At 57.0% G+C, this 26,326-nt stretch overlaps 1 protein-coding gene across 3 annotated transcripts; it reads right to left on the minus strand.

The window, feature by feature from the left end:
• Window positions 1-1,997: 1,997 nt before the first annotated feature.
• LOC133352424 (tumor protein 63-like) lies at window positions 1,998-25,712 on the minus strand. 3 transcript variants are annotated; one of them, XM_061568056.1, is made up of 12 exons: window positions 25,402-25,712; window positions 15,916-16,173; window positions 13,632-13,824; window positions 13,272-13,390; window positions 12,901-13,010; window positions 11,471-11,643; window positions 10,708-10,793; window positions 10,332-10,456; window positions 8,571-8,668; window positions 7,733-7,859; window positions 7,202-7,295; window positions 1,998-5,683 (listed from the first exon to the last, which is right to left on the minus strand). In XM_061568056.1, exons 1-12 carry the CDS (start codon window positions 25,441-25,443, stop codon window positions 5,237-5,239), a joined length of 1,872 nt encoding a protein of 623 aa, XP_061424040.1. In that variant the 5' UTR covers window positions 25,444-25,712; the 3' UTR covers window positions 1,998-5,236. The 3 variants fall into 3 exon arrangements, with proteins under 3 accessions (XP_061424040.1, XP_061424039.1, XP_061424041.1); XM_061568055.1 differs by having other exon boundaries at window positions 8,571-8,701; XM_061568057.1 differs by lacking the exon at window positions 25,402-25,712 and adding an exon at window positions 17,063-17,201 and having other exon boundaries at window positions 8,571-8,701.
• Between the last annotated feature and the right edge of the window lie 614 nt (window positions 25,713-26,326).

A 26,326-nucleotide genomic window follows, 5' to 3' on the forward strand; every position in this document is an offset into this window, starting at 1 on the left:
GTGTGTGTGATGGTGTGTGTGTGTGCGATGGTGTTAAGATGAACCATTGTGTGGTGCTGATGGTGTGTGTGTGGTGATGGTGTGTGTGTGTGGATGTGGTGATGGTGTGTGTGGAAGTGGTGATGGTGTGTGTGTGTGGATGTGGTGATGGTGTGTGTGTGTGTGGATGTGGTGATGGTGTGTGTGGTGATGGTGTGTGTTAGTGGATGTGGTGATGGTGTGTCGGTGTGGATGTGGTGATGGTGTGTGTGGTGATGGTGTGTGGATGTGGTGATGGTGTGTGTGTGTCGGTTTGGATATGGTGGCTTCGGCCAAGAGGCGCCAGCCACATTCTAACAGCGCCCAAGTTGTCTTTCCCCCGGTCGCGCCGCGCGTTCCCGAGACAAATCGACGGGCCCCCTTCCCGCTCTTCAAAAGACAAACTCGTTTATTCTCCGGTTGTATAAAAATACAAAACAACGTGGGGGGGCGGGGGGGGGGGTAGGGGGTAGGGGGTGGGGGTAAATTATCAAACGCAGCTCGTGAAATGTGAAGGCGAAACGAACGAACCCTAATACTGACAGGCAACCGCCGCCTCGACATCACCAACACTCTCCACCACGGCGGGGCACAGAGGGGGGCACGGAGAGAGGGGGGCACAGAGAGAGGGCGGCACGGAGAGAGAGGGGGGGCACGGAGAGAGAGGGGGGGCACAGAGGGAGGGGGGCACGGAGAGAGGGGGCATGGAGAGAGGGGGGCACGGAGAGAAAGGGGGCCACGTAGAAAGGGGGGGGGGGGCACGGAGAGAAAGGGGGGCACGGAGAGAGAGGGGGGGCACAGAGGGAGGGGGGCACGGAGAGAGGGGGCACGGAGAGAGGGGGCATGGAGAGAGGGGGGCACGGAGAGAAAGGGGGCCACGTAGAAAGGGGGGGGCACGGAGAGAAAGGGGGGCACGGAGAGAGAGGGGGGGCACAGAGGGAGGGGGGCACGGAGAGAGGGGGCACGGAGAGAGGGGGCATGGAGAGAGGGGGGCACGGAGAGAAAGGGGGCCACGTAGAAAGGGGGGGGCACGGAGAGAAAGGGGGGCACGGAGAGAGAGGGGGGCACAGAGGGAGGGGGGCACGGAGAGAGGGGGCATGGAGAGAGGGGGGCACGGAGAGAGGGGGGCATGGAGAGAGGGGGGGCACGAAGAGAAAGGGGGGCACGGAGAAAGGGAGGGGCACGGAGAGAAAGGGGGGCACGGAGAGAGGGGGGGCACGGAGAGGGGGGGCACGGAGAGAAAGGGGGGCACGGAGAGAGAGGGGGGCACAGAGGGAGGGGGGCACGGAGAGAGGGGGCATGGAGAGAGGGGGGCACGGAGAGAGGGGGGCATGGAGAGAGGGGGGGCACGAAGAGAAAGGGGGGCACGGAGAAAGGGAGGGGCACGGAGAGAAAGGGGGGCACGGAGAGAGGGGGGGCACGGAGAGGGGGGACACGGAGAGAGAGGGGGGGCAGAGAGAGAGGGGGGGGGCACGGAGAGGGGGGGGCAAAAAGAGAGCCGAGCGCTGCTCACGGTGAGGTGGGGGGGGGACGTAAGGGGGGCCCAGGGCTGCTCCAGCAAGCCCCACACACACACGCACGCACGTGCACTCACTCCCCTCTACTAAGGGGTCGTCCATAAATGACGTCACGCGATTTTGGACGATTTTTGACCCCCCCCCCCCCGTAACACGGCGTCACAAAAAGTTAGACCCCCCTCAAATATGACGTTACAAAGCTCTGCCCCCCCCCAAACATATTTCCATTTTGAAAATAAAACATGCTTCAAATCGCTTTAAACTATTGTCATTGTAGTGCGTATTTAATGTGGCGCTGCACTCTGATGTTGTATGAGAAAACATTTATTAAAGTATATATTTAATTAAGTAGAACGTGTTGTCTATATTTATTTAAAGTTGCGCTTTTTGATGTGACGTCACATTTCTCAACCCCCCCCCCCCCCCTTCGTCACACATCGTCACAAATGTCTGACCCCCCCCCCCCCCCCACCAGGTGCGTGCCGTCATTTATGGACGGCCCCAGACCCGAACTCCCCGTTAACACACAAGACACACACAGACGCCGCACACCCCCAGCGCCCAATAACGCGACAGCGGACACGACGGCGCGCGACGACCCCCAACCGCGTTCCAGTCGGGAACACAGCGGGGAAAGCGGGCGGGAACACGGGACAGGAACAACCCTCTTAAGGTGCCAGACGGGAACGGATTGCCAGTGCCGGACGCGGACAGGATCCCACTCTGCCAAATGTCTCGGAGCTTCCACCGGGGGACGCGTGGCGATCTGCCGCCGGCATCTCCCTCCCACCAGCCCTGCCAGCTACTCCCGGGGGGGGGTAGGGGGGTCGTGAGTCGAACACCAACAAAAAATTGGGGACAAAAGGCAGATTTGTGCTTAAAGTTGTTTTGGCGAAGAGGCCGCCGGGACAGACTTCCCGCAGCTGCCTTGACCCTTGACCCTTGCGAAACAGAGCAGAGCAGACGGGAGGATCAGAAACTGATCCTGAGAATCAGATGGGAAACAAGGCTGTTGAGAATCAGTTCTGAACAGGCCGAGACAACACACCCAACAGATTGCAGCTCGCTGACCCCGTGCCCCTACTGGACATCTGTGAGAACGAGATTCATCGGATTCTTCCAGTCTAAATAAAGAGTCTGGTTCTGAGATGGAAAATTCGATCAGGACAGCCTCTTGGTAGGTGAGAAAATGTTAGAACAGCCTCTTAGGAACAGGTTCTTTGAGAATATATTAGGAACATAATCGTTGAGAATCTATTAGGAACAGACTCTTTGATAATCTATTAGGAACATGATCATGATAATCTATTAGGAGCAGAATATTTGAGAATATATTAGAAACAAACTGAGAATCTATTAGGAACAGACTCTTTGATAATCCATGAGGAACAGACTCTTTGATTCCCTATTAGGAACAGACTCTTTGATAATCCATGAGGAACAGACTCTTCGAGAGGGGCACGGGCACCGAGCCACACACCGTCCTCCCGTCTCCCTCGCCCGTCACTAAACCGCCTCGTGTGTACGTTTTAGAACCCCCTGCTCCCCTCCAACAACAACAACCGCAGGGCCCAGCATGTAGGCCCGAGGGTGTCCCACGTCAACTCGGTTCCCTCTGCCCCGTTTTAAACGAGGCCCCCGGGGACGGGAGGTCCAGGCGAGAAGGGGGGGGGGGGGGGTGGAGGGGGGAGATTGCCTCTTCTCGGGCCTACTCGAACTACTGTGTACAAGTTGAGCCACGTTCAGGCTACGACAGCAAAAAAACACCGAGCAAAGCCTCCAAACTTGAGCGGCCCGAGTGGCCGCAGCGTTCCCCAGCGGTGGCAATTCCACATTCCCGTGGCAAGGTCAAGTCTCCAAGTGGCGCTACGACGATGATAGAGATGATGACACCGCTGCCTGCTTACAGATGATTCTGCAGCAACGCACTGCTGTTTCTGATGATGAAGGCATTGATTGTGTGATGATGATGAAGCTGTTGGTGATGATAATGAACCCAGGTCTCCCTCTCACCTTGACCCAGATCTCTCTCACTGTACCCAGATCTCCCATTGGCTCCCAGGGTTCCTGCTTACTCTACGCAGGTCTCAATCTCACTGTTCCCAGGTCTCCCTGTTGCTGGTCCCAGATCTCCATCTCATTGGTCCCAAATCTCCCTGTCACTGGTCCCAAATCTCCATCTCATTGTTCCCAAATCTCCGTGGCATTGGTTCCAGATTTCCATGTCACTGGTTCCAGATTTCCATGTCACTGGTCCCAGATCTCGCTGTCACTGAGCCCAGGTCTCCCTCCCTCTGGTCGCAGGCCTCTCTCCCTCGTAAGAACAGAGCGAGCGATAGAGAGGCGCCTCTCGCCGGGGGGAGCGTAAGGGCCCCTGTGAGCGAGCGGGCAAGCGAGCGACACGTGATCCCACGTTTGCAGTCTGGCCCGCAACCACTGCCACATTCACTACGACAACCACTACAAGAACAAAGACGACTCACGCGATAACAACAGTGATGATGATGATGAAGAAGAGCATTGTAATAAATTACACATTTTAAAAAAGATATCATTGTGAGCAAAGTCGCTGCGAGCCAGGGGTTGAGTGCCGACAGTGGCCCCCTCGTCGCCGCGCTTCCCATCAGCCCCAGGGAATCCGTGCAGGCCGATGATGATGCTGCTGATGATGATGATAGAGACATGCATTGTGATACTGATGATGATATTGATAATATGATGATGGAGGCATGTATTCTGATACTGTTGATGCTGCTGATATTGATTATACGATGATGGAGGCATCGGTTATGTGATGTTTCTGTTGCTGAAGACTTGTGATTAAGATTATGAGCATGGTGAGTTGGGGAGGGTGCGTGTGATGGTGTGTATATTGGTGTGTGCGTGTATAGGGAGCGGTAGTGTAGCGGTTAGCGCGCTGCGCTACGAACCCGGCAACCCGAGTTCGATTCCCGCTCAAGGCCAGAACCAGTGACGATTATCTGAACCGGTTCTGGGCCTCTCCTAAGTCGACTCGGCCTCAAATGAGTACCTGGTGCGGTCTGTAAAACATCGACAAAGGCGGCCTAGGCGTGGTGCTCGCAAACCACCCCCGCGTGTGCCGTGCCGACCTTCATAGGTGCTACTCGCTAACAGCACTTGCCCCAGCGGTCTGTTGAGGCTGAACGGGGGTCTTTGTCTGTGTGACCAGGTGTGGACTCAAGAGACCACGATGGGAGTCTCATTCCCAGGAGGCACCTGGCTATGAGAAACAGGAATGTGCGTGTAAATGTCGATGATGATCGTGATGGTGCTGATGATTTTTTTCTGCTTGTGCAGGTGACGGTGGCGGCACCGACGATACTGCTGTTGACGACGGTGGTGATGGCATTGATTGATAAGTGCTACTGATGCTGCTGACGGTGGTTGTGATAATGGAATTGATTACATAAGTGCTACAAATGCGTATGATACAAGCCGCTATTGAGAATGATTTTGATGATGATGATGACTGATCATGCTGCTGCTGCCATACCAACCCCCATTGCCACGACCACCACCACAGCTTCTGCTACTGAAGCTGCTGACGACGATGCTGCTGATGCTGCTGCTGATGATGATGCTGCTGCCGCCGCCGCCACCACCACCACCATCACCGCTCAAGTCCTCACCGCCCCGGCCGTGACCCCACGGCCGCCCTCCAACATTCCCACGTGCAGCGGTCAGTGCACCTCCTTGTACTCCTCCTTGATCTGCTGCTGCTGCTGCTGCTTGCAGCGCTTAGCCCCGTCCGGGAGGTCGAACCCGTACTCCACCCAGTCGTGGTGCCGCGGCATCTGCACCGTCTGCCTGAGCGTGAAGTGAACCGCGTCGATGATCCGCTCCTCGCGGAGCTCCGCCGTGGGGACCATCCCCACGGCAGAGCTCGCTCCCAGGGGCCCTCCTCCGCTCGCCTGCCTCTGCAGCAGCTGGTGCTGCTGCTGCTGCTGTTGCTGCTGCTGGTGCTGCTGCTGTTGCTGCTGCTGGTGCTGCTGCTGGTGCTGCTGCAGGGGATGCGGGGGCGGCGGGTGGGAGGGGGTCCCGTAGTCGTGCAGCGGGGACCTCAGCTCGAGGATCCCCTTGAAGATGGCGGCGCGGTACTGCTCTGGGATCTTCAGCATCTCCAGGTCCTGGGGACGCACGCAGGGGGGGAGCGACACACGCGTGCACGTGAGCGCGCACACACATGGGCACACACACACACACGCACGGGCACAGGCACACACACAGGGGCACACACACACACGAGCACACACACACACGTGAGCACACACACATGGGCACACACACACACATGGGCATGCACACACGCACGGGCACACACACACGAGCACACACACATGAGCACACACACAGGAACACAAAGACAAAGACTGTAGGGGCAAGTGCTGTTAGCGAGCACCTATAAAGGCCGGAACGGTACACGAGGGAGTGGGTGGCCAGCACCACGCCCGACCGCCTTTGTCTCCCCAGTGGCGATGTTTACCACACACTGCACCAGGTACTGATTTGAGGCTGAGTCGACCTAGAGGAGGCCCAGGACCGGTTCAGATAATCGTCACTGGGTGTTGGCCGTGAGCGGGAATCGAACCCGGGTCGCCAGGTTCATAGCGCAGCGTAGCGCTAACCGCTACACCACCGCTCCCCACTACACAGGCACAGACACACACACACAGACACACACACACAGACACACACACAGACACACACACAGGCACACGATGGACGGGGCCATATACCGTCAAATCTTGGGTGAGAACCTCCTTCCCTCAGCCAGGGCATTGAAAATGGGTCGTGGATGGGTATTCCAGCATAACAATGACCCAAAACACACGGCCAAGGCAACAAAGGAGTGGCTCAAGAAGAAGCACATTAAGGTCCTGGAGTGGCCTAGCCAGTCTCCAGAGCTTAATCCCATAGAAAATCTGTGGAGGGAGCTGAAGGTTCGAGTTGCCAAACGTCAGCCTCAAAACCTTAATGACTTGGAGAAGATCTGCAAAGAGGAGTGGGACAAAATCCTATCTGAGATGTGTGCAAACCTGGTGGCCAACTACAAGAAACGTCTGACCTCTGTGATTGCCAACAAGGGGTTTGCCACCAAGTACTAAGTCATGTTTTGCAGAGGGGTCAAATACTTATTTCCCTCATTAAAATGCAAATCAATTTATAACATTTTTGACAGTTTTTCTGGATTTTGTTGTTGTTATTCTGTCTCTCACTGTTCAAATAAACCTACCATTAAAATTATAGACTGATCATTTCTTTGTCAGTGGGCAAACGTACAAAATCAACAGGGGATCAAATAGTTTTTTCCCTCACTGTAGGTGCTCGCTAAAAGCACTTTCCCCAACAGGCTGCGTAGGCTACACGGGGGGGGACCTTTGTCTTTGTGTGTGTGGCTGGCGGGCTGGGCACGAGGTTCGATTCCCAACCACGGCCACCGTTGTCAGCGGCGACCGCCTGGGGAGCCCAGTCCCGACGCCAGCCCCTAGGTCGGCTCGGCCTCAAACGAGCGCCCGGCGTCTCGCAGCGCGGTGCGCTGAGCGCGGCGCCGCCGCTCTCCCCGACCCCGCGACCCCGCGACCCCGCGTGTCCCCGCGTGTCCCCGCGTGCGTGTGGGCCGAGGGTTGCCCCACCGCCCCCCGTACCTGCGGGCTCAGCTGGGCCACCTCGTTGGCGTACTGCAGGCCCTGGCTCGTGAAGAAGTCGACGCACGCGACGCAGCCAAGTCGTGTCAAGAAGCTACGGGGGTCACGGTGGGGGTGGGGGGGGGGTCACAGATTATGAGGGCAGCCTCACCCTTCCTCGCTCTCTCTCTCTCACGACATCACACACGCACACACGTACGGGTCACCGTCACCACTGTCAACATTATCATCACCTTCATCATCGCTACCATCACCAGCACCATCTTCACCACCCACATCATCACCATTATCAACATCATCATCAGCATCACAATCATCATCGTCTATATTTTGTATCACTATATCATCATCACCATCATCGTGTGGTTGGTGTTGTTGTAGGCACGTTGTAGCTGTCGTGGTTGTGCTGTGATCGTGGTTGTGGTGATTGTTGGCATGTTGTAATTGTCACGGTTGTGAGTGTGGTTATTGTGACTGGTTATTATGGTGGTATATGGTGGTTTGTGTTGTGGTGGTGCATTGCGGGGGTACCTGGCCACAGACTCGGGGCTGTAGGGAGGGGGGGTGCAGTGGGTGGGCGTGGGGAGGTGCAGCTGCGTGGAGCTCACTCCGTTCAGGTCCCCGTGCAGCCCCGTGTGCCCGTTCAGCATCGGCGTCCCTGCACGGGCGGACACGTGGACACGTGGACTTGAGGACACGGGGACACGGGGACACGGGGACACGGGGACATCTGGACGTGAGGATATGGAGACACGGAGACACGGGGACGCGTGGACACGGGGACGCGTGGACACGGGGACACGGGGACACGGGGATACGGGGACGCGTGGACACGGGGACGTGAGGATACGGAGACACGGGGACACGGGGATACGGGGACGCGTGGACACGGGGACGTGAGGATACGGAGACACGGAGACACGGGGACGCGTGGACACGGGGACGCGTGGACACGTGGACATGAGGATATGGAGACACGGGGACACGTGGACGTGAGGATACGGAGACACGGGGACACGGGGACGCGTGGACACGGGGACGTGAGGATATGGAGACACGGGGACACGTGGACGTGAGGATACGGAGACACGGGGACACGGGGACGCGTGGACACGGGGACGTGAGGATATGGAGACACGGGGACACGTGGACGTGAGGATACGGAGACACAGGGACACGGAGACACGGGGACATGTGGACGTGAGGACACGGGGGTACGTGAACGTGAGGATATGGGGACACGGGGACACGTGGACGTGAGGATATGGAGACACGGGGACACAGGGACGTGAGGATATGGAGACAGGGGGACAGGGGGACGTGAGGACACGGGGACACGTGGCGCTGCGAGGCTGAGTGAGCGCCGTACCCATGGCGCCGTGGCCCACGAACTGGCTGACCGACGGCAGCTTGGGCCCCATGGGCAGAGGGGGGCCCGGGTAGGGGAGCTGCGACTGCAGGCACGGCCTGGGGAGAGATGGGGGGAAGAGGTCACAGGGTCTGGACAGGGGTCACGGGGTCAGGTCAAGGTTAGGGCATGGGGGGGGGCAGAGGGAAGGGTGGGGGGTGGATCAAACCCCCACCCTCTCTTCCTCCTGGTCCCCTCTCTCCGCTGTCCACCGTCTACGATGCGTGTCCTCGACGGTTCGGGCTATGGCGGCAGTGCTGTGGTGACCAACCCAGGTGCAAGAAGCAGCCGGGTTCGATTCCCCACCCGGGCGCCCCCCTCTCTCTCTGTCTCTGTATGGAGTCTGCGTGTGTGTTCTCTCTCTGTCCCCGGTTCTTCCGGGTTCTCCCGTTTCCTCCTCCTCCCATAGCTAAACCCACACGCACTGTGGAACTGGGTATCGACCAACACACAAAACAAGACATCGGCCCAATGCTGAAGATTCCTCTTGCGAGTTACTCGATTGGGACCCTACATCGGCAGGCTCCCCCGACTCAAGAAACATGTTCATAACTCAGATCTGTTGTTACCCCTATCCGCAGGACATCTGTGGAAACGAAAAACGGCTTGATAGCTCGTCGGATACCTCCGGTATAAATAAATACTCTGATTATTCTTTGGGTCTTTCGGTAACGTCACGTAGATCGGTTCAAAGAAAATAACAAAATAACAATAAAACCACGACGTTTCGATCGCAACACAAGCGGTCGTCATCAGGAAAAGGGGGGTTAGCTTCTAAAGACAAACTGTTTATAAAGGTTTGAAATGGGCGTTGCCCAAATGTCAGCAGCCAATGTTAATGTAAGTGGTGGGCAGCGAAACGTCGTAGTTTTTTTTATTTTTTTATTTTCTTTGAACCTATCCACGTGACTTTACCAAAAGACCCAAAGAATATGAATTCCTGCAGTCACGAAAGCTTTAAGTCTAAAAGACTCTGATTCCATTGAAAATTAATCCGTGCTGTTTGTCGCTGGCCGCTTGGGCGTTTGCTGGGCCCTGTGCTCGGCAGCTTGCAATTAAAGGCGATGCGGAAAAAAAAGGTTGAGCCAAGGATCATGGTGAGCGTCAGGGTCCAGGCCAGGACCTCTGGCAGTGCAAGGTCAGGAGCATGGGTAGGCCACGGTTGAGGCGTGCGTCTAGCCAGGGCTCCAGGTCAAGGTGAGAGCCAGGTGAAAGCCAGGCCAGGGTGAGGTGAGAGGTGATAGAGAGGTGAGCGTCAGGTGAGTGTCAGGTGAGGTGAGTGCCAGGTAAGAGTCAGGTGAGGGTGAGGTGAGTGCCAGGTGAGTGGTAGGTGAGTTTCAGGTGAGGGTGAGGTGAGAGTCAGGTGAGTTTCAGGTGAGAATCGGGTGAATCTCAGGTGAGGGTGAGGTGAGTGTCAGGTGAGTGTGAGGTGAGAGTCAGGTGAGTTTCAGGTGAGAATCGGGTGAATCTCAGGTGAGGGTGAGGTGAGTGTCAGGTGAGTGTGAGGTGAGAGTCAGGTAAGAGCCAGTGAGGGTGAGGTGAGTGCCAGGTGAGTTTAAGGTGAGAATCGTGTGAATCTCAGGTGAGTGCCAGGTGAGTGGTAGGTGAGTGTCGGGTCAGGTCAGAGTCAGGTGAGGTGAGAGTCAGGTGAGTGCCAGGTGAGTGTCGGGTGAGTGCCAGGTGAGTGTCGGGTGAGGGTGGGGTGAGGGTGAGTGCCCCTACTGCTGCTGGAAGAGCTGCTGCTGCTGCTGCCTGTAGGCCTCCACGGCTCCGCTGGGCACGAACTGGCTCAGCTCCAGCGACTCCTTGATCTTCATGAGCACCTCGTAGTTCTCACGGCCGTGCACCTGCAGCGGCACGGCGGCACGGGGTCACGGCACGAGACGTGACACCACGACACGCCACGTGACACCACGAGGCAAAGTGATGTGACACGACGAGGCGGGGTGATGTGACACGCCACGTGACGCGACGTGACACAGCGTGACACACGGCGACGGGATGTGACCCCACCCGCGTTTACAGACACGGGCGGAGTTACTCAGAGACCCCCGTGGCGATGAGAGGCGGGGGGGGGGGGGGTGACGAGGGGACTCACGGGGACGTAGTAGACATCGTCGTCCCCGAGTCGCCGCTTCTTGGTGCCCGAGGATGTGTGGAGGCCAGGGGAGCCTTGCTTCATAGCTGAGACAAAGACAAAGATCCCCCCGTGTAGCCTTAACAGACTGTAGGGGCAAGTGCTGTTAGCGAGCAGCGCCTATGAGGGTCGGCACGGCGCACGAGGGGGCGGGTGGACAGCGCCACGCTCGGCCGCCTTTGTCTCCCCAGTGGCGATGTTTACTACACACCGCACCAGGTGCTTGTTTAAGGTTGAGTCGATCTAGAGAAAGCCCATGACCAGTTTGGATATTCGTCACTGGTGTCAGCCGTGTTGGGCGGTGCAGCACTAATCACTGTGCAACCGCTCCTCTACATGGGTGTACACACACACACGTGTACATTTACAAAGACAAAGAACCCCCCCAATAGCCTTTAACAGACTGTAGGGGCAAGTGCTGTTAGAGAGTAGTACCTATGAAGGCCGGCACGGCACACGAGGGGGGCGGTGATGTTTACACACCGCACCAGGTACTAATTTGAGGCCGAGTCGACCTAGGGGAGGCCCAGGACCGGTTCAGATAATCGTCACCGGTGTTGGCCGTGAGCGTGAATAGAACCCAGGTCGCCGGGTTCGTAGCGCAGCGCGCCAACCGCTACACTACCACGTACACAACCCCTTGTGGACACACACGTACACACACACACGCCACGTGCAAATGTGTCACCCCCCCGCCTCCCTGCTCCCCCCCCCCCTCACTCACGCCTCTTGCCGGGCCCCCCGAGCCCCCCCACGGCGCTGGTGCCCCCCTTGCCGCCCCCCGCGGGGTCCAGGGGCTGCTGTTGCCGGTGGAAGTTCTCCTCGTCCGCCTTGCGGTCGCGGCCGGGGCACGCGCAGATCCGCGCCTCGAAGCAGCGGCGACCCAGCACCTGCGCGCTGGGGGGGGAGGGGGCGGGCGGGGGAGGGCGGCACAGAGGTCACGGGTAGAGGTCAACGGGCATCGTCCCGGGGGCACACGTCAATCAGTTGGCGCAGGAGGATCGGCGGCGGCGGCATCGGGTTTTGGCGCCCGGCGGCGGGAATGGATTCTGGTGCCGCGGTGTTTGGCGTTGGAACTCGGCTCGGCCTCAAACGAGCACGCGGTGCGGTGTGTAAACATCGCCACTGGGGAGACAAAGGCGGCCGGGCGGGGTGCCGACAACCCACCCCGTCGTGTGCCGTGCCGGCTTTCATTGGTGCTGCTCGCGAACCGCACTTGCCCCAACAGTCTGTTAAGGCTACATGGGGGATCTTTGGTGACTGCACTGTTCTGGTGATCGACCTCGTGCTGACCGAGAGGTCTGTCCTGGGATTGGCTGATGGTGGGAAAGGTGGCGACTCTACGTGGGGGTCATGGGGTCACGGGACTCACGAAGGCCGAGGGAGACATCTTTGGGCACTTGGGAACGTGGATGATGGTGGTGGTGGTGATGGTGATGATGGTCGTGTCAACAGTGATGGTGATATTTGTGAGTGGTGGTGATGATGATGATGGTGGTGATGGTGATGATGGTGGTAATAGTCGTGTCAACAGTGATGGTGATGTTTGTGAGCGGTGGTGATAATGATAATGGTGGTGATGATGGTAATGGTCGTGTCAACAGTGATGGTGATGTTTGTGAGCGGTGGTGATGATGATGGTGGTGGTGATGATGGTAATGGTCGTGTCAACAGTGATGGTGATGTTTGTGAGTGGTGATGATGATGATGGTGGTGATGATGGTAATGGTCGTGTTAACAGTGATGGTGATGTTTGTGAGTTGTGATGATGGTGGTAATGGTCGTGTTAACAGTGATGGTGATGTTTGTAAGAGATGGTGATGATGATGGTGGTGGTGATGATGGCGGTAATGGTCGTGTTAACAGTGATGGTGATGTTTGTGAGTGGTGGTGATGATGATGGTGGTGATGGTGGTAATGGTCGTGTCAACAGTGATGGTGATGTTTGTAAGTGATGGTGATGATGATGGTGGTGGTGATGATGGTGGTAATGGTCGTGTCAACAGTGATGGTGATGTTTGTGAGTGGTGGTGATGATGATGGTGGTGATGGTGGCGGTAATGGTCGTGTCAACAGTGATGGTGATGTTTGTGAGTGGTGATGGTGATGGTGGTGATGGTGATGATGGTGGTGAGTCGAGATTGTATCCCTCACTCGCGCGTCTCCAGGGTGATGATGATGAGCACGGGTCTCCGGTTCATGCCGCCCACGCAGCTGCTGTTGCACATGAAGTTGTAAAGAACCGTGGTGAACTCTGTCCCCACCTGCACACCGCGACCACACACACCACCACGGAAACACCACACCGGTACCATGGTGAGGCTGGTGAGTGAGTCGTTGGCGAGGCTCACCTGTGGTGAGTCGTAGGGCACGACCACGCTGCGTGTGAGTCGTGAGGCTGGTGAGTGAGCGGTGAGTGGTTGGTGAGGCTGCTCACCTGTGGTGAGTCGTCGGGCACCACCACGCTGTGTGTGTGAGTGGTGAGGCTGGTGAGTGAGCGGCGAGTGGTTGGTGAGGCTGCTCACCTGTGGTGAGTCGTAGGGCACCACCACGCTCTGCCGCCCGCTGACCGCGTCCTCTGCGTACTGTGCGTGGTTGTTCCCCTCCACGCGGATCAGGTGACTCGGGGGGGCCGTCTGTCCGGCTAGGGGGGGGGGGGGGGCACAGCGCGGGCACAGCGTGAGACACTGGGACACCGTGGGGACGCCTTGCCCGAGCCTCCCTTCCACCGCGTGTCACCCTCCTCCCCCATCTCTCGTCGGCGTGGTCTCCCTGTGTCTCCCCTCGTGTGTCCCCACCACCCCCCCCAGCCTCCCCGATATCGCCCCGGTGTCTCTCCCCCGTGTTCCCGTGACCCCTCACGCCGCGTGCCCGCCTGAGCTCACCCTCGTTGAAGTCGCGGCCCAGCTCGTGGTTGGGGCACCGCTTCACCACCTCGGTCACGTGCTCCGCCTTCTTGTAGACGGGCATGGCGCGCAGCACGCAGCCCGCGGGCGGCGGCGGCACGGACAACACCTTGAACTGGATGGGGCACGTCTTGGCGATCTGGCAGTAGAGCTTCTTCAGGTCCGGTGAGTACTGAGGTGAGGGGGGAGGCGGGAGGAGAGGTTTAGTCGATGGTGGTGTGTTAGTGAGGTAATGATGGGGAGAGGGGTGAGGTGGTGTGTGAGTGAGGTGATGATGGGGGAGGGGTCACGTGGTGTGTGAGTGAGGTAGTGATGGGAGAGGGGTCACGTGGTGTGTGAGTGAGGTGATGAAGGGGGGAGGGGTCACGTGGTGTGTGGGTGAGGTGATGAAGGGGGGGGGGGGCACGTGGTGTGTGAGTGAGGTGATGAAGGGGGGAGGGTCACGTGGTGTGTGAGTGAGGTGATGATAGGGGGAGGGGTCACGTGGTGTGTGAGTGAGGTGATGAAGGGGGGAGGGGTCACGTGGTGTGTGAGTGAGGTGATGAAGGGGGGAGGGGTCACGTGGTGTGTGAGTGAGGTGATGAAGGGGGGAGGGGTCACGTGGTGTGTGAGTGAGGTGATGAAGGGGGGAGGGGTCACGTGGTGTGTGAGTGAGGTGATGGTGGGGGCGAGGGGTCACGTGGTGTGTGAGTGAGGTGATGATGGGGGGAGGGGTCACGTGGTGTGTGAGTGAGGTGATGGTGGGGAGAAGGGTGAGGTGGTGTGTGAGTGAGGTGATGATGGGGGAAGGGGTCACGTGGTGTGTGAGTGAGGTGATGGTGGGGGGGAGGGGTCACGTGGTGTGTGAGTGAGGTAGTGATGGGGGGTAGGGGTCACGTGGTGTGTGAGTGAGGTAGTGATGGGGAGAGGAGTGACGTGGTGTGTGAGTGAGGTAGTGATGGGGGTAGGGGTCACGTGGTGTGTGAGTGAGGTAGTGATGGGGAGAAGGGTGAGGTGGTGTGTGAGTGAGGTGATGATGGGGGAGGGTCACGTGGTGTGTGAGTGAGGTGATGATGGGGGGAGGGGTGAGGTGGTGTGTGAGTGAGGTGATGATGGGGAGAGGGGTCACGTGGTGTGTGAGTGAGGTAGTGATGGGGGTAGGGGTCACGTGGTGTGTGAGTGAGGTAGTGATGGGGGGAGGGGTGAGGTGGTGTGTGAGTGAGGTGATGATGGGGAGAGGAGTCACGTGGTGTGTGAGTGAGGTAGTGATGGGGGGAGGGGTGAGGTGGTGTGTGAGTGAGGTGATGATGGGGAGAGGAGTCACGTGGTGTGTGAGTGAGGTAGTGATGGGGGGAGGGGTGAGGTGGTGTGTGAGTGAGGTGATGATGGGGAGAGGAGTCACGTGGTGTGTGAGTGAGGTGATGATGGGGGGAGGGGTGAGGTGGTGTGTGAGTGAGGTGATGAAAGGGGGAGGGGTCACGTGGTGTGTGAGTGAGGTGATGATGGGGGTAGGGGTCACGTGGTGTGTGAGTGAGGTGATGATGGGGAGAGGAGTCACGTGGTGTGTGAGTGAGGTGATGATGGGGAGAGGGGTCACGTGGTGTGTGAGTGAGGTGATGATGGGGGTAGGGGTCACGTGGTGTGTGAGTGAGGTAGTGATGGGGGTAGGGGTCACGTGGTGTGTGAGTGAGTTAGTGCTGTGTAGAGGGGTGAAGGAGATGGTGAGCAGCAGGGTGAGGACTACGCGGGGTGAGTGAGGCAAGGCTGCGTGTCTGCCTCACCACGTCCCAACATCTCCTTGACCAGCTCTTTACAAGGATCGCCTTCGCGTCTCCCCGTGTTCCATCACCCCCCCCTCTTCTGTCTCTACCCCCAGTCTACCCCCTGTCCTTCCCCGCGTGTCCCCGTGAGACCCCCTTTCTCCCTTTCCTCCTCCATACTGTACTCACTTGTCTGCTTCTGTGCCCACCGACATCCACTTCCGTATCTCCTCCTTGCCTCACGTGTTTGCCATACACCACGTGATCCCCAGGCCCCCGTGACCCCCATACCCCCCGTGACCCCCATACCCCCGTGACCCCCATGCCCCTCATACCCCCGTGACCCCCATGCCAATCATACCCCCGTGATCCCCATGTCCCCGTGACCCCCATACCCCCCGTGACCCCCGTGACCGCCCATGCCCCCCGTGGCTCCCGTGTTCCTCATCCTCCGCGTCCCCCCCCGTGCCCCCCATGCCCGCGTGCCCCCCCCCCCCCCCGTGCCCCCCCCCCCCCCACCTCACCGTCCACGTGGCGGACTTGGCGGTGCTGCTCTGCTGGAAGGAGACGTCGAACCCGTGTGGTCCCGGGTAGTCCGTGATGGAGGGGATGGCCGCGGCGGGCGACGCGGCCTCGTACGTGGAGCTGGGCTGCGCGTAGGGCGAGGGCGACGCCAGCGGACCCCCGGGCTCCGAGCCGAAGGGGCTGCCGCCCCTCTCCATGCGGGGGGCTCCCTGCACCCCGGCGGCCGACACGGGGCCCAGCAGCGTCGTATACTGAGGCTGGGGGGGGAGGGGGGAGGGGGAGGATTAGTAGGGGGGAAGGCGTTGTTGGGGGGTGAGGGAGACGCGGTGAGGAGGGGGTGAGGAGAGGGTGAGGGGGGGTGAGGGAGACTCGGTGAGGAGGGGGTGAGGAGGGGGTGAGGGGGGGGGTGAGGGGGGGGTGAGGGAGACGCGGTGAGAGGGGGGTGAGAGGGGGTGAGGGAGACGCGGTGAGGGGGGGGGTGAGGAGGGGGTGAGGGAGGAGGGGTGAGGGAGACGCGGTGAGGAGGGGGGTGAGGAGGGGGTGAGGGAGACGCGGTGAGGAGGGGGTGAGGGGGGGGGGGTGAGGGAGACGCGGTGGGGGAGGGGTGAGGAGGGGGGTGAGGAGGGGGTGAGGGAGACCGCGGTGGGGAGGGGTGAGGAGGGGGTGAGGGAGACGCGGTGAGGGGGGGGTGAGGAGGGGGTGAGGAGGGGGTGAGGGAGACGCGGTGAGGGGGGGGGGGTGAGGAGGGGGTGAGGGGGGGTGAGGGAGACGCGGTGGGGAGGGGTGAGGAGGGGGGTGAGGAGGGGGTGAGGGAGACGCGGTGAGGGGGGGGGGTGAGGAGGGGGGTGAGGGGGGGTGAGGGAGACGCGGTGGGGAGGGGTGAGGAGGGGGGTGAGGAGGGGGTGAGGGAGACGCGGTGGGGAGGGGTGAGGAGGGGGGTGAGGAGGGGGTGAGGGAGACGCGGTGAGGGGGGTGAGGAGGGGGTGAGGAGGGGTGAGGGGGGTGAGGAGGAGGTGAGGGAGACGCAGTGAGGGGGGTGAGGGGGGGGTGAGGGGGGGTGGTGAGGGAGACGCTGAGTAGGAGGAGGATCTTGAGCTGAATGGCAACCAAACACCACAGCAACATCGTCGTCGTCATCCACCTCACCTCCACAACGCCTCGTCACTCTGCCGCTCGTCTCCCCTGTCTCCCCATCTCCACCTCGTCGCCCCTACCACCTCCACCACCTCCACCACCTCCACCACCACCTCCACCACCTCCACCACCTCCACCACCACCACCTCCACCACCTCCACCACCTCCACCACCTCCACACGTCTCTCGCCTCTCGTCTCCGCGCGCTCTGTGCGCGGGAGTCGCGGCCCTCGGGGTTTGACAAACACCGCGGTAACCCTAGCGTCTGCGTAGCCCCTAGCAACGGGGCCCCTCCCCTCGCCCCCCTCCCTCCCTCTCACCTCCCACCTACCCCCCTCCTCCCTCCCTCACCCCCCCCACCTACCCCCCTCCTCCCTCCCTCACCCCCCCACCTACCCGCCTCCTCCCTCCCTCGCCCTCTCACCTACCCCCCTCCTCCCTCCCTCACCCCCCCACCTACCCCCCTCCTCCCTCCCTCACCCCCCCCACCTACCCCCCTCCTCCCTCCCTCACCCCCCCCACCTACCTCCCTCCCTCCCTCACCCTCTCACCTACCCCCCTCCTCCCTCCCTCACCCTCCCACCTACCCCCCTCCTCCCTCCCTCACCCTCCCCACCTACCCCCCTCCTCCCTCCCTCAACCCTCCCACCTACCTCCCCCCTCCCTCCCTCACCCCCCCCACCTACCCCTCTCCTCCCTCCCTCACCCTCCCCACCTACCCGCCTCCTCCCTCCCTCACCCTCCCCACCTACCCCCCTCCTCCCTCCCTCACCCTCTCACCTACCCCCCTCCCTCCCTCCCTCACCCTCCCACCTACCCATCCCCTACCTCCCTCACCCTCCCACCTACCCCCCTCCTCCCTCCCTCACCCCCCACCTACCCCGTTCCTCCCTCCCTCACACGCCACAACACCACACGCGCTACGACCACTCCACACGGAACCTTGTTCGGAGTGGTGCAACACGACCACCAATAACGACGACGACGAAACTGGCGCGACTTTAAAATGAACGAAAAATAATATATAGCATGAGACGTTTCGGGCAATGGCCCTTGTATAGAGCGAGTGAATAGAGAGCCTCGGTAGAGATTTGGAAAGCCTCAACTTATGTCCTGATGAACAGTGATTCAATGTGTACTGCTTATGAATAGTTACCGATTGGAGACTTCTGAATACCGAGCCAATACGCCCATGCCCCCCGATTAGCACGGTTGGCTAGGCACGGTGCGAAAGAAGTTCCACATACATGACAAAGACAAAGATCCCCCGTATAGCCTTAACAGACTGTAGGGGCAAGTGCTGTTAGCGAGCACCTATGAAGGCCGGCACGGCACACGAGGAGTTGTGGGTGGTCGGGATAACGCCTGACCGCCTTTGTCTCCCCAGTGACGATGTGAACACATCGCACCAGATACTATTTTCAGGCTGAGTCGACCTGGTGGACGCCCTGGACCTGTTCAGATAATCGTCGCTGCACGCGTCACACCCATAAAGAGACCAAGGTTGCTCGAACATAGTGGTTCTTAATCTGGGAACCAAAGAGGTTGCAGACTGCAGTAAAGGTTCAGAACAATTGCTCTAACCGGTAATATAACGGTTACCGGTTTTCCGCACATATATAAAACCTCCTACAATAACCACGAAGGCGCTTAGCTGCTTATGTTTTGTTACTATTTTCATTTCACCATTTAATGCGCACTGAGCGATGTAGCCCTGTTTTCAGAAGCGACCTGCCCACAAATGGACCCTCGACGAAGTGGCTTATCATCGTGTCGCAGCCGAACACTCTAACCCGGTGTTTCTTCTTCACCCGTGGCGCGTCTCGCACCCTCTGTGCGAGACGCTCCTTCCTGGGGGTGCGAGACGTCGCCAGAATTGTCTTGAAAAGTCACTCGTGGAAACACGAATTGAGCACGCGCATGTAAGCAGCAGCTACTTTGTTTCATATTCTTTGGGTCTTTGGGTAAAGTCACGTAGATAGGTTCTAAGAAAATTACAAAAAATTACGAAAAAAAAACTACGTTTCGATCGCAACACAAGCGTTCGTCATCAAGAATGATCTGATTGGGAGCTTCCTCTTCTTGGTTCTTTCGGTAAAGTCACGTAGAAGGGAAATAATAAAATAATACAAATAAAACATATTAAAAAATGTTTTTATATGATTATAATATTATATTATTTTATGATGTTTTATTTTTATTATTTTATTATTTCTCTTCTACGTGACTTTACCGAAAGAACCAAGAAGATGAATCCCTGCAGTCACGAAAGCTTTAAATCGAAATTTGATTGGGAGCTGTCTCAGCAAACCCCATGTTTTTTGTATTAACATTGTACATTTTTAACGACTGAGAACGAAAGGGGTGCAAGGCTGCTCGAGACGCGTGTGATGTTGTTGATTCTAAATGTGGAGGGGGAAACCGGAAGACTCGGAGAAAAATCCACGCGACCACGGGGAGAGAGACACCGCAAACTCCAAATACACAGCAGGCGCCAGGGTCGGGATCGAACCCACGACCTCCTGCACACCAGGCGAGGTAGTTAACATCTCCTAGCCACCGTGATGATGATGAGAGAGAGAGACACGCAAACTCCAAATACACAGCAGGCGCCAGGGTCGGGATCGAACCCACGACCTCCTGCGTACCAGGCGAGGTAGTTAACATCTCCTAGCCACTGTGATGATGATGATGAGAGACGCAAACTCCAAATATACAGCAGCAGGCGTCAGGGTCGGGGGTTCGAACCCACGACCTCCTGTACACCAGGTGAGGTAGTTAAACATCTCCCAGCCACCGTGATGATGATGAGAGACACGCAAACTCCAAATATACAGCAGCAGGCGTCAGGGTCGGGATCGAACCCACGACCTCCTGCACACCAGGCGAGGTGGTTAACATCTCCCAGCCACCGTGATAATGATGAGAGAGAGACACACAAACTGCAAATATACAGCAGCAGGCGTCAGGGTCGGGGGTTCGAACCCACGACCTCCTGTACACCAGGTGAGGTAGTTAAACATCTCCCAGCCACCGTGATGATGATGAGAGACACGCAAACTCCAAATATACAGCAGCAGGCGTCAGGGTCGGGATCGAACCCACGACCTCCTGCACACCAGGCGAGGTGGTTAACATCTCCCAGCCACCGTGATAATGATGAGAGAGAGACACACAAACTCCAAATATACAGCAGCAGGCGTCAGGGTCGGGATCGAACCCACGACCTCTTGTACACCAGGCGAGGTAGTTAACATCTCACAGCCACCATGATGATGATGAGAGAGACGCACACTCCAAATATACAGCAGCAGGCGTCAGGGTCGGGATCTAACCCACGACCTCCTGCATACCAGGCGAGGTAGTTAACATCTCCTAGCCACTGTGATGATGATGATGAGAGAGACGCAAACTCCAAATATACAGCAGCAGGCGTCAAGGTCGGGATCGAACCCACGACCTCCTACATACCAGGCGAGGTAGTTAACATCTCCCAGACACCGTGATGATGATGATGAGAGAGAGAGACACCGCAAACTCAAAATAAACAGCAGCAGGCGTCAGGGTCGGGATCGAACCCACGACCTCCTGTACACAGCAGCAGCAGCAAGCGAGTGAGTGGCGTGCGGTGGGGCAGCGTGTGGGCATGCCCCCCACTCCCTTCGGCAGGGCCTGACTGCACCTTTATCTTTGGAATCGTCGAGCATGGAGGGTGACCCGAGGCCGTGTCGCTTCGTGTGCGTTCGTGAATTGAACGGCTCCACCGAAAACGGTTAGCCGTTCCGAAAACCGGTAACCGATTCTACACCACCTAGGCGATAGCATTTGTGTATACTGTACACCATCATACATGCACAACACACGGTGCACAGTATACATACACCTTGCATACACACACACCATGAATACGTACACAATGCATACATACACCATGCATTACGCATACACAACGCATCATACACAATGCATACATACACCATGCACCACACACAACGCATCACACAATGCATACATACACCATGCATCATACACACACTACGCAGCATACACAATACATAAAGCATACATCATGCACGCATACACCATCTATTGCATACATCCACCATGCACCACACACAACGCATCACACACAATGCATACATACATCATGCATCATACACACACTACGCAGCATACACAATACATAAAGCATACATCATGCACGCATACACCATCTATTGCATACATCCACCATGCAATCATCGTTCCTCCACCCCTCCACAAACCGCATACACTCACCGCCACACGCCCCCTCACCCGAACACACCCTCCTAACACACCCTACATGCATGCACACACACCCATACGCATTACAGCATTACACCGTCACCCCGCCTACACACACACACCCAGCTACACGCACAGGTAACATTCACACACAACCACCCACACACAGGTAACACACACACAACCATCCACACACAACCACCTACACACACAGGTAACACACACCCACACACCCGTACACAATCACGCAGTGTGACAATCGAACTGTATACACACAGTGCTGTATATACACAGCTAACACACATGCTACATGCATGTATGTAGCAATTCTTTCGCACCGTACGTAGCCAACCGTGCTAATCGGAGGTTCTGGATGTATTGGCACAATGTACACACACACATGTATCACACCATATATTGACACAATGTATATACAGCACACACACTACGCATGCACACAATGTATATACACAACATATATACATACACACAGGGAAATACACCCAATATCTATAGATACAAAGATCCCCCGTATAGTCTCAACAGACTGTTGGGGCAGGTGCTGTTAGCGAGCACCTATGAAGGCCGGCACGGCACACGAGGGGGTGGGTGGCCAGCACCACGCCCGACCGCCTTTGTCTCCCAAGTGCAGATATCAACTCATTTCAGGCTGAGTCGACCCTCGGGGAAGGCCTAGGACCGGCTCAATAAAGAAATCGTCACTGATACACAAAGACACACACACACAGCGCAGTGACCACGCAGATACATACAGACACACACAGCGCAGTGACCACGCAGATACATACAGACACACACACAGCGCAGTGACCACGCAGATACATACAGACACACACGCAGATACATACAGACACACACACAGCGCAGTGACCACGCAGATACATACAGACACACACGCAGATACATACAGACACACACACAGCGCAGTGACCACGCAGATACATACAGACACACACGCAGATACATACAGACACACACGCAGATACATACAGACACACACACAGCGCAGTGACCACGCAGATACATACAGACACACACGCAGATACATACAGACACACACACAGCGCAGTGACCACGCAGATACATACAGACACACACGCAGATACATACAGACACACACGCAGATACATACAGACACACACACAGCGCAGTGACCACGCAGATACATACAGACACACACGCAGATACATACAGACACACACACAGCGCAGTGACCACGCAGATACATACAGACACACACGCAAATACATACAGACACACACACAGCGCAGTGACCACGCAGATACATACAGACACACACACAGCGCAGTGACCACGCAGATACATACAGACACACACGCAGATACATACAGACACACACATACCAGGCGGGTCACGCGCACGCGCGTGTGAACAACTCGAAACAGGTAACACCTCGTCACCCTCGAGCTCACACGAGTGGTCACTGTGTGTGTGTGCGGTGCGTGTGTGTGTGTATACTATGTGTGTGTGTGTGCGGTGCGTGTGTGTGTATACTATGTGTGTGTGTCTACGGTGCGTGTGTGTGTGTACGGTGTGTGTGCGTACGGTGTGTGCGTGTACGGTGTGTGTGTACGGTGTGTGTGTACGGTGTGTGTGTGGTGCGTGTGTGTGTGTGTGCGGTGTGTGTGTGTGTGCGGTGTGTGTGTATACTATGTGTGTGTGTACCGTGCGTGTGTGTATACTATGTGTGTATACTATGTGTGTATACTATGTGTGTACGGTGCGTGTGTGTGTACGGTGCGTGTGTGTGTACGGTGTGTGTGCTGTGTGTGTACTTTTTGTATACTATGTGTGTATATGTACTGTGTGTATATGTACTATGTGTATATTGTGTATACTATGTGTGATTATTGTGTATATGTGCTGTATGTATGTGCACTGTGTGTATATTGTGTGTATGTACTGTGTGTATATGTACTGTGTGTATATTGTGTATACTATGTGTGTATGTGTACTGTGTGTGTACTGTGTGTATATGTACTGTGTGTACTGTGTGTATATGTACTGTGTGTATATGTACTGTGTGTATGTGTACTGTGTGTATGTGTACTGTGTGTATATGTACTGGGTATGAGTTCGATTCTCGCTCACGGCCATCAACACGAGCGGTGAAAATCTTAAACCAATCCTGGGGCTCCCCTAGATCGCCTCAGCCTCAAATTAATACATGCCTGGTGCGGCGTCTAAACATCACCGCTGGGGAGACAAAGGCGGCCGGGCGTGGTGTTGACCACCCAACCCCCTCGTGTGTTGTCCCGGTCTCCAATCGGTGCCACTCGCTAACAGCACTTGCCCCAACAGTCTGTTGAAGCCATACGGGGGATCTTTGTCTTTGCTACATAATGCCTATACAGTACAACCATGCATGCATACCTGTGCACAGGAACCACGTGCGCGCACACAGGTACGTGTGTGCACGTGTGTGTGCACATGTGTGTGTGCACGTGTACGTGTATGTGTGTGCGCGTGTGTATGTGCACGTGTGTGTGTGCACGTGTGTGTGTATGTGTGTGTATGTGTGTGTGTGCACGTGTGTGTGCACGTATGTGTGCACGTATGTGCGTGTGCGTGCGTGTGTGCACGTGTGTGCGTGTGCAGGTGTGTGTGCACGTGTGTGCGTGCACGTGTGTGTGTGCGTGCACGTGTGTGTGTGTGCGTGTGTGTGCATGTGTGTGCGTTGCACGTGTGTGTGTGTGCACGTGTGTGTGTGTGCGTGTGTGTGCACGTGTGTGTGTGCGTGTGCACGTGTGCGTGCACGTGTGTGTGTGTGCACGTGTGTGTGTGTGCTATGTATATACGTGTGGGTTTATTTAGAGCGGTGGTGCAGCGGTTAGCGCTACGCTGCGCTCCGAACCTGGCGACCCGGGTTCGATTACCCGCTCACGGCCAACACCGGTGACGATGATTTCAATAGGTCCCGGGCCACCCCTAGATCGACTCGGCCTCAAAGGAGTACCTGGTAGCGGTGTGTAAACATCGCCACTAGGGAGACAAAGGCGGTCGGTCGTGGTTGTTGACCACCCACCCCTTCATATGTGCTCGCTAACAGCACTTGCCCCAACAGACTGTTAAGGTTATACGGGGGATCTTTGTCTTTTGTGCGTGGTATGTATATGTATCTAAATAGATACACGCACATACATTTAGATACACGTGTGTGTGTGTTACTCTGTAATACCTGAGGGAGCGGTGGCGCAGTGGTTAGCGCATCGCGCTGAGAACCCGGCGTCCCGAGTTCCACGCCGACCATTCCCGGCTATCATCAGTGGCGAGTGGAATCAGTCAACCCACGTATGGGGGAGCGGTGGCGCAGCGGTGAGCGCGCTGCGGGCACGAACCTGGCAGACCCGAGTTCGATTCCCCATCACGGCCAACGACACCACTGACGGTGTCGTTGGCCTCCCCCCCTAGGTCGACTCAGCCTCAAATGAGTACCTGGCGTGGTGTGCAAATATCGCTGGGCGTGGTGCTGGTCACCCATCCCCTCGTGCGCCGTGCCGGCCTTCATAGGTGCTCGCAAACAGCACTTGCTCATGCAGGCTGTGAAGGCTATACGGGGATCTTTGTCTTTGTTCGTATGTGTGTATGTGTATACTTGTGTATGTGTGTACGTGTGTGTGTGCATGTGTGTACGTGTGTGTATGTATATGTGTATGTGTGTACGTCTGTGTGTGTGTGTACGTGTGTGTACGTGTGTACGTGTGTGTACGTGTGTGTACGCATGTGTATGTGTAGGTGTGTGTGTGTAGGTGTGTGTGTGTAGGTGTGTGTAGGTGTGTGTTGTAGGTGTGTGTGTGTAGGTGTGTGTGTAGGTGTGTGTACATGTGTGTAGGTGTGTGTACATGTGTGTAGGTGTGTGTACGTGTGTATAGGTGTGTGTGTGTACATGTGTGTATAGGTGTGTGTAGGTGTGTGTAGGTGTGTGTAGGTGTGTATGTGTGTGTGTGTACATGTGTGTGTATAGGTGTGTGTAGGTGTGTGTGTGTGTACATGTGTGTGTATAGGTGTGTGTAGGTGTGTGTGTGTGTACGTGTGACACTTACCCCTCCATACTGCGCCTGGCTTGTGTTGCTCACGTACAGCATCGTGCGGATCTCCACCTTGTCGCTAATTCATGAACTCTCCCCAACAACTCTTCCCCAAACCCTCACGCTCGCCTCTCCCTGCACCCTCTGCCACTCACCCACTCGCTCTCTGTCATTCACCCGCCCTCAGCCCCTAACCCTGACTTTCTGCTGCTGCTCTCTCCCCTGCCACTCTCATCGACTCTGTGCCACGCGGCGAGAGTGATACAGCGAGGAGTGAGTTCCTTCTTCTGTGTCAGGATGTCTGGAGTCGTGGTCGGAGTGAGTGTCAGCGCATTCGCAAGCTTCTGATCTGTGAGTCTCTCTGGGATTTTTTATACCTGTCCCCGCCCCCCCCCCGAGGGGGATGACACACCTGTACCCCCCCCCCCCCCCACACGCTAGCCCCCACCCCCCCCACCCCCCGGGATGTCACCTGTCTCAGTAGCGCCTCCAAGCACAGGAACTGGACAGACCACTTTCTCCTGCTCCGCGTGTAAAGATAAATCAGTCGCCTTCACTCATCCAACACTCACCCAGTACTCACCACCACTCACCAACACTCACACAGTACTCACCCAACACTCACCAATACTCACCCAGTACTCACCAACACTCACCCGACACTCACCACCACTCACCAACACTCACACAGTACTCACCCAACACTCACCAATATCACTCACCCAACACTCACCAACACTCACCAACACTCACCCAATACTCACCAATACTCACCAACACTCACCAACACTCACCCATCACTCACCCAGTACTCACCAACACTCACCAACACTCACCCATCACTCACCCAGTACTCACCAACAGTCACCCAGTACTCACCCAACACTCACCAACACTCACCCAATACTCACTAACACTCACCCAAAACTCACCAACACTC

Source organism: Lethenteron reissneri, chromosome 40 (assembly GCF_015708825.2).
Source record: "Lethenteron reissneri isolate LAM-NWPU_2019-01 chromosome 40, ASM1570882v1, whole genome shotgun sequence".
Lineage (NCBI taxonomy): Eukaryota > Metazoa > Chordata > Hyperoartia > Petromyzontiformes > Petromyzontidae > Lethenteron > Lethenteron reissneri.